The sequence below is a fragment of the Asparagus officinalis genome, chromosome 2 (assembly GCF_001876935.1).
Source record: "Asparagus officinalis chromosome 2, Aspof.V1, whole genome shotgun sequence".
NCBI lineage: Eukaryota > Viridiplantae > Streptophyta > Magnoliopsida > Asparagales > Asparagaceae > Asparagus > Asparagus officinalis.
The window spans coordinates 191,966-200,614 of record NC_033795.1 but is presented as its reverse complement, the minus strand read 5'-3'; the positions used below and the strand labels follow the sequence as shown (position 1 = coordinate 200,614).

General features: G+C 39.6%; 1 protein-coding gene across 1 annotated transcript; it reads right to left on the bottom strand.

The window, feature by feature from the left end:
• Window positions 1,265-5,358, bottom strand: LOC109829756 (cytochrome P450 90A1). The gene is made up of 7 exons (XM_020396785.1): window positions 4,183-5,358; window positions 3,692-3,943; window positions 2,626-2,715; window positions 2,408-2,486; window positions 2,157-2,263; window positions 1,942-2,060; window positions 1,265-1,723 (listed from the first exon to the last, which is right to left on the bottom strand). Exons 1-7 carry the CDS (start codon window positions 4,936-4,938, stop codon window positions 1,609-1,611), a joined length of 1,518 nt encoding a protein of 505 aa, XP_020252374.1. The 5' UTR covers window positions 4,939-5,358; the 3' UTR covers window positions 1,265-1,608.

Sequence of the window (8,649 nt, the reverse complement as noted above, 5' to 3'; positions counted from 1 at the left end):
ATAAAATAACACAAATGGCCATTATAACAAAAGTTTGATGGGGGTGAGTGGAGGATATTTTGAGGAAATTGAAAACTTTTTGAGGGAGTTAATAAAGTTTTAAAGGGAAATAATATGTTTTGTTGGTACGAGAAAATATAATATAGATTAGTAGGTCTCACCGTGAGGGTATTTTAGAAATTTAGCATATTATTTAACATGAAATAGACGAAAGTTACGATTCGGTAACACTTTTATTAAGAACGCATATTTTTATGGTGGTTATATAAAAATCAAAATCTTTCGTGATGGTTCTCCGAAAGACTAATGTATTAATTAAACGAATGTTTTTTATGGTGGCTTCAGACAAAAAACCCTTATAATTTTACAGCCTCCTCGCTGCTTTCTGCTGGTCTCAGTCGCACGCAAACGAGTGACGTTGCGGACAGCGGAGGGCAGTGCGGTGCAGTGCATGTGCATCAGCGTCTATGAAGGTGCGTGTGCACGTGTGCAGCTGCAATCTTATCATATCTGTCAGAGTTGCTTCCCTTCATTCACGATTCTTGATTCCTTCCTTGAACTGAAAAGTGCCTCTGCACGTGCAAGATGACAGATAAAGAAAAATGTTAAAAAGGGAGTGGGCCAAAAGTGGGATGGGAAGGGATGGGGAGTTTATTTAAGTTGGTTGTTGCGCTAAACTCCACAAGCTAGAAGCCATGATGCAGTCAAAAAGAATGCCATTCCTATTCCTTTATATATCTCTGTCGGTTTCTGTAACACAACCATTACCACCTATTCCTCCTACCTCCAAAGTTAACTTTTATAAGTACATACGTACTACCTTATACTACGCGTCATCAAAAGATTATTAGCAAGGGCTTCAAACAAAAGCTATGAACTAATTTTAACCCAAAGGCCCAAGTCCTCTTTTAAACTTATATTTCTTTTTTAACCTATTCAATGTGGGACTATAACTCGTGAACTAAACTATACCCACGTATCACTTTACTCGTGTGCTAATTAGACCATACGTTCAGCACATGACTATCAAACATTTATATCATGCTTATGGACATAATGTGGGCTTTAAACATAAGCTAATTAGAACTAATTTTAACCAAAAAGTCTTAGTTACGAGGTATTAGCCCCAACTCTTGTTTTAAACTCATAACTTCCTCTTAATCTATCCAACGTGGGACTATACTTACATATTAATAACCCAAACAAGAAGGAAGAGGAGAAGCGGAATATCTAAGATATGTAAAAGAGAGGCTACATCAAGGAAGATCTTTCCAATAAACAACCACAAGACTTATATACCTTCTGCTTATGGTTCTTAATTAATTTGCAAAATTGATCTTCTACCACAAGCCTCAAGCAGAAAGCAGCACTAAAAAACGGTCTGCTAAAAGAAGTTCACAAAAAATGCTGTCTTTCTTCGTCTCTTGCGAAGTATGTTAGCCATCAGACCATTCATAAGTATTATAGATATTTTTCCCCCGGATGAAGAAAGTCTACAGAAGCCGTAACTCTGTAAGGAGCACGATTAGCTATTAGCTTCCGAAGTTGCAGTATCGATCTTTTCAGTTTTATTTGGACGAAATACAAGAGAGAAATCAAATTTGGGTTTCATATTTGGATATGTGTATCAGAGACTTCTCGACGATGGACTGTGATCGGGTAGCCCTTGACAAGCCGAGTGGTGGGAAAGAAGATCAAGCTGTCTTGCTCCGCCATATCCCAACTGATGATTGTCCAAATGAAATGAAAAAAAAAACATAGATAAATACATAAAACATAAAACAAGAAGTAAAGGAATAAGAAAAGAAACATGTCACTTCATACATCATACATTATGTATCATGTAAAACAGGGTTATGAACCAACAAAAGGAAATGTTGATAGCATGGTAGGGCAAGTATATAACATGCATTAGTATGTACGTAGATATATGTCATATACCTGAAACGAGTAACAAGATGGTGGATGAAGATGGAAATCTCAAGGCGAGCAAGCTCATAACCCGGGCACAACCGCGGTCCTCCCCCAAAGGGAGTAAATACACCATTCTCACATCTTGTCTGCACACAAAATTACTCAATACATGATCAGTTCAATCATCCATATATGAATTTACATACAACAAAAGGGTAAAAGTGAAGGTTGGAGGAAGTTACCTGCCATCTCCATGGATTGAAAGTGCGGGCATCCTTGAAGTTTTCTGGATCCATGTGCACTGCTCGAAATGAAGCAAATACCTTGCATCCCTTTGGAATCCTGTATCCTGTCATTCATCCAAACACAAGGGAAAGGAGCGCATGAGAGGTGTCAGTATCAATATGTTTCACTAGTTATTAGTGATTGTCTAACATTATTGTTGTACTATCTCATTGTTTTAGTTGCATATCAAGCAAATGTGGAGGAAGACCTTTAAAATGAATATCAGATGTAGCTCGTCTGAATACTCCGCTGACAATGTTGGCCACTCGAAGCGTCTCATTGATTACCTGAATCATTAGACACAACAAAGTCATGAACGACTGATCCTGCACTACAAGGGAATCATTTGTTTCTAGGGAAAAAATCCAAGTTGTTGATGATTTTTGATAAATTCCGAAAGAGAATTGAGGCGATGATGATACATACACACTGAGTGAATCGCATGTCCTTGTAATCGCTCCATTCCAAGGGGTCTGACTTGTGCTTCTTCTTGGCTCTGATGTCAACGTGTTCTTCCTGCAGTTCCATGAAAAATTAATTCAACAGACATTAATTTTTCCACAAAAGGAAGCATAAGTTAAGATATTGGCCATTGGTCATCCCACATATTATGTATTACATAATCTCGTTATTTGCTTCTCCAGTTGGAAAGTAATATATAGTTTTGGAGTATAAAGGTCGTGGGCTTCATGGACAGGTTGTGAAAAATCAGCCGATGAAATTGATTAATTACTTGAAATGTATCAAAAGATTTAAATAATGGTTGAAAACATCATGATTGGTGAGAGGAGGTCAGCTCTTAGACTACATGCGTGATGTACTTGTGGGGCAAAAAAAGCAAATCATACTGGCATGCGAGGTTGCACATGCAGAGTAGGCTGCAAAGGTCTTGCCTTTTAATTACTTTAACCAGTGTTGCATATACATGGGGTATAATAATAATTTGGCTATGACAAGTTAAAATTACAGCTTGTAGTAGTAATTTAGTGCACATTTGATCCCATGGACCGGATGCACTTGATATTTTCCCGTTGTTTTCACGGAAAAAGTATCAAGTGCACCTGGATACATGACATTAAATGTTCACCCAAATGATGTTAACCGTTGGATCATTAGATTTCGAGATCCGTGCCCAGATCCAAGAGTTGACAATCTCTGGGTGCCCGTTTAATGCCATGGGCCATTCTAACCGGATACTTTCTCGTCTCTACGACCCAACAGTTATTGCATTCTTAGTCCCCCACTAAGCAACCAGATAAATATATACTGTGTGTGTGTGCGCGCGCGTAGTTAGTCAAGACTTGTTTAGGATTTAATCCGTCCTAATATGGGATGAGAAGATATAGGAAATGCCATTCATGTCTAATATGGGATGAGAAGATATAGGAAATGCCATACATATCCGGTTCTGTTAATTGCGTTATATTATTAAGATGACGATAAAAGTAATGTAAAGAGAGACGGCAGGGGGTGATGATGAAGGGTGGGTTACCTTGAGGAGGGAGAGAGCAGAGGGATTGTCTGTCAGGAATTTGACCACAAGCGTCATGATAGTCGGGGTGGTTTCATAACCGGCCACTAGAAGTGCCAACAGAAAATCCACCATCTCCTCCTCTGAGAATCCCTCCTCCGCTTCCATCAGTTCATCCAGCATGTCATTGATTCCCTCTCCTCCATTCCTCTTTCTCTCCTCTTTTCTCTTCCTCACCACCCCTCTCAGCTTCTCCGCCACCTTCATCCGCGCCTGATAATTTCATTCGTCATGATCAGTTTATATATACAAACATATATATATATGTAGAGAGGTGGGAGAAAGGGAATTAGCCATCATATATATCTTCATCAGGACAGAACGGGGATCAAATTTAATCCAATTAATCAAGCACCAGGTATGCAAGTAAGTGGAGACTATAGTTAGTTAGTTAGTTAGTTAGTGGGTCGTGAAATCAACGCGCGGTATATGTATATAATCGTGTAATCAACCTGAATGGCTCTGCCGTAGGTGGTGAAGGAGAGGAAGGAAGGGAAGGGGATGGAGAAGAAGCCGTCGATGAGGAGGAGGTACTCTCTCCTGAGGGCCTCCGTCCATTCCCCAGGATCGCAGCTCATCAGCTGCTTCACGGTAAGCTGGAAGGTGATCTTCTTAGCCTGGTCGAGGAGAAGCAGGGGTGTGCCGGCTCCGGCGCTCCAGGAGTCGAGGGTGGTGCTGACGAGGCGGTCGATGTCCGGGAGGAGAGCGCGGCGGAGGACGGAGAGGGAGGAGAAGCGGGTGAGGGTGAGGGAGTGCATGCGCTTGTGGAGGGACCCCTTCATGAGGACAAGAGAGTGCTTGCCGAGGAGGGTGGAGATGGAGGAGGGGTAGCTGCACTCGAACGTCCTCCCCTCCCCTCCGACCACAAGCCTGTTGAACTCGTGGTCAGCGGAGAACACCGTCCTCTCCCCAAACACGTGAGAGGTGAAGAGCCTGCTCCCGTTGCGCTTCACCCTCTCGTCGATGAAGGGCTCCGGATCCTCCGTCTTGTAAGCTGCTATCAGCTTCAGGGTCTCTCCGATCACCGGCATACCTTGCCTCCCCGGTGGCAGCCTGTTATTATTATTATTATTATTATTATTATTATTATCATTCTGCTGCTGCAGGAGGTTAGCCCCTTCCTTTTTGCCCTTTGCCCATGACCTCATCAACCATATCGTGACGACAGCAGCAGCAGCAGCAGAGGAGGAGGATGAAGCAATGAGCATCAGCAGCTGCGGCAGAGGCCACTCCGTCTTGAAATTAACAAGCAGAGGACAGACCTTGTTGTTGACTGATTATCCGAGGTAAAATAAGAGGAGAAAGAAGATGGTAGGTGGGTGTCATCATCATCATCAGCAGGGCGGCAGCGGCAGCAACAGCAGCAGGAAAAAAGAATAGCTGACGAAGCAGCTATGCTAATTGAGCCCATGTCGATCGGAGGAGGAGGTTAATTAATTTGCAGCAAAGAAAGAAAGAAAGAAAGAGAAATGGAGCGGAGGCCCAAACAAAGGGGAGTGCTCAGTATTAATAGCAAACGATGTTGAGGGGGTTGGGGAAGGAGAATGAGGAAAGGGAATATCGGAATAATTAGATGTCACTGACAAATCAAATCAATACATACCCAACGCTAAGGACAGGAGAGGAGGGCTGAGGGAAATGGAAAGGGATAATCTAGTTATTATAAATATATTTTATATAAAGAAAAATGAATTACTAAGTGACTAAAGGGGTCCTCCCCTTCCCCTCTCTGGTCTCTGTCAGATCAAATGACACTACATCTACGTATCCTCTCACTTAATTAGCCACAGCGACTTTCATTTCCATGTATATATATATATATTATATATATATATAATATTATATATATATATATATATATATATATATATATATATATATATATATATAATATATATCTATTAATTCATGAATCGATGGTCATGCCATGAAACAATCAATTCAGTAAGAATTCCAATAGCAGCAGGGGGAATAAAAAAAAAAATCCTCTGGGCTGTACTCAAAGTCTCTCACTCAGCCAACATAACGCAAACGAGCACATTTTGTAAGATTTTTCTAAAAAAGGAAAAAAAAGAAAAATGGCCCTAAAAACTCATCTTATTTTTCTTATGGTGTGTTTGGGAGTTTACTTAAGGGCTTGTTTGGATTGAGGGGAACGAGGGTGAAGGGAAGTTAGGGGAACCATTCACCTCCATTCACCTGGATTGAGGGGAACGAGGGTGAAGGGAAGTTAGGGGAACCATTCACCTCCATTCACCTTGTTTGGGAACACTTAGGAGGTGAAGTTAATTCACCCTAGTTCCCCTTGGTTCACCCCCTAAGGGGGTGTTTGTTTAGTTGTAAGTGAGTTGAAAGTATGAAAGTGACTTTTTTTTGTAAGTGGGTAAACACATCCACGTCAGCATACAAATGACATACATTGTTTGTTTACAAAAACAAGTTATTGTTGAAAGTAAAAAAGTGAGGATGATGTGACAATATTATTTTAATTTAATTATATATTAAAAATCAATTTTTTATACAAATGACATACTATTTTTGTTGCCATGCTACTACTGGAACAAAATAATCAAAGATACAAAGGAATAATGGGTGTGCCCCACATCCTTTAACAACGATTCATGCACTCTTATCAACGATTCCTTATAAACCTTCAGTATTTTTGAAACCAACAATACATGATCACACACTATCAGAAATCAATAATTTATCCTCAATGAAAACAACAAAGTCATTGACATATTTCAAACCATAGCTGCAACCAAAGATGATGAGAATAATATTCAAAACAAGAACTACAATTTCATTCATAGGATAATAAAGTTTCCAAACAAACTAATACCGGTTATCAAACTCCAAATAAATAGAAAATAGGTCTAAATTGAAGTAAATAGTGATCAAACTCTAAAGAAATTCCGCAAGCTAAACTATAAGTTACTTTCAAACAAACTAGTACCACTGTAGGAAACATACTAACTCATATTTCGCTAAAACCCTTCATGTTTTTGATATAGTCATCGACAATCTTCTTTTGTCTTGTAGGAGGCTTTGCAACGAATGTTAACGCTTTATGCTCACTATCTGCATAATGCTCAAAAACAGCATCCAAGTCATCCTCGTTGTGCCCCTCAATAGCCATGATGACCTTATTAAGTTTAAACCTCCAATCTTCAGGCGTAGCGTTTTCAATTGCTTTGGCAATGAAAGTAAGACCTTCCTTTAGTTCTTTAACTTGGTCATCATTTTTTGAATCATTTGATTTCTTCTCCTTTGGTTGCTTAGCCTTCTTAAAATTTTTCCGAGGAGTTGTACCGTTATTGACATTCTGCTTTTCATTAGCACCATCAGCGACATCGCCATCATCAGTCATTGTTATCGGAAATCCACTATTAATGTCATTGTTAGTAGATTCGTCATGGTCTCCAAATGAATCATATATGTTCTTTCTAAATGATCCAGTGGCAAAATCCTCCCCACATACAATCTTCATCTCCATATAAAATGGAATAGGACAATTGAGATATGCTCTTCTAGTTTCATGTGCCTGAAAGCAATATGACAAGTAAAATTAGATATTATATTTATGAGAAAGTTTAATATTGAAAAGAAACTTACAGTCACCTTAATACAACATATTTATCAACCATATTAAAAGAAATACACTTGTATATAACATTACTCATGATCTTTGTCAGTTACCTCAACTATAAGAACAGAAAACATTAGCAATTCAATTAGGATATTGAATCCTATCAAAGAGTTCTGACATGAAAAAAAAAGACAATCTATATAGCGAGATTACTGCACTTATGTTTGGGAACTAAAAGAAGACGTTAGGTACACAGTAATACTCTTGCAATGCTCTATGGTAGTTCCCTCAAGCAAAAAAGATGCCAAAAATCAGTAAGTCCTTAGTCAATATGTCCTTAGTAGAGAGCAGGTATTTCACATGGTGCTTTATATGATGCATGTCAATGAATGTCTAAGTATTCGAGTTTAAAAATCTATCATGAATTTAAGAAGAGGTGCTAGGTACCTGCTTTCTACTAAGGACACTTGCACAGGTGTCAAACAAATAGCCATTTTAAGCACCATGTGAAATACAAACACAAGCTCATGGAACAAGTTAATGTAACATACAGGACTGCAGCTAAGTTAAGCATGACATAAAGGCATCTAAGTGGTTGATGACATTATCATATGTATAGTGGTGTAGGCAAGTGCATTCTCTCCAGACCAACAAAAATACTATCCTAGAAGCATCACATATTGACTAGAAACTTCATACTCATTACCCAGAAAAGATGGCAAACGAGACAGTCTCGTCAATTAAAAGTTAAATAAAAGTAGTGTGAATTCCCCCCCAGAAAGTTTGTTAGTAGACTAATACTCTTGCAATGCTCTATGCATGGTGTTTCCCTGAAGCAAAAAAGATTACAATTTCAATGAATTAACCAAGGGGAAGGGAATTCCCTTCCCTTCCCTTCCCTTCCCTTCACTCAGTTTCCCTTAACTTCCCTTAACCCCTACAAATCCAAACAGGACAGGAAAGGGAAGGAAGGGGAAGGAAGAGAAAAAATTCCCCTTCCTTCCCTTCCCCTCCATTACACCCCAATTTGGGGTGTAAGAATTTGGGCCAAATTTCACCTCCATTCCTCTTCTCTACCCTCCTAAATGAAACTCCCAATTCCCAAACAAGGTTAAAATGAAATTTCTCTTCCCTTCCCCCTCTCTACCCTCCATCCAAACATGCCATTAGAAATGGAAGGGGGAGAGAGAGGGACTGAGAGATTACAATGGTGATAGCCGATATTTTCTCTCTGCGGGAGGCAATGTGGGATGTGAAGAAAGAACAAGATGTTGAAGGGAGAAGAAAAATCGCCCCCTTCCATTTCTGCATCCCACATTGTTCCCCTCAG

Bases quoted from the DNA above. Each gene is read 5' to 3' on its own strand.
- LOC109829756 (XM_020396785.1), bottom strand. From the start codon at position 4,938: ATGCTCATTGCTTCATCCTCCTCCTCTGCTGCTGCTGCTGCTGTCGTC. The intron at 2,264-2,407 runs GTCTTCCTCCAC...GATGAATGACAG, and splicing joins ATCTGATATTCATTTTAAAG to GATACAGGATTCCAAAGGGA. The intron at 2,061-2,156 runs GTAACTTCCTCC...TTTTGTGTGCAG, and splicing joins TCAATCCATGGAGATGGCAG to ACAAGATGTGAGAATGGTGT.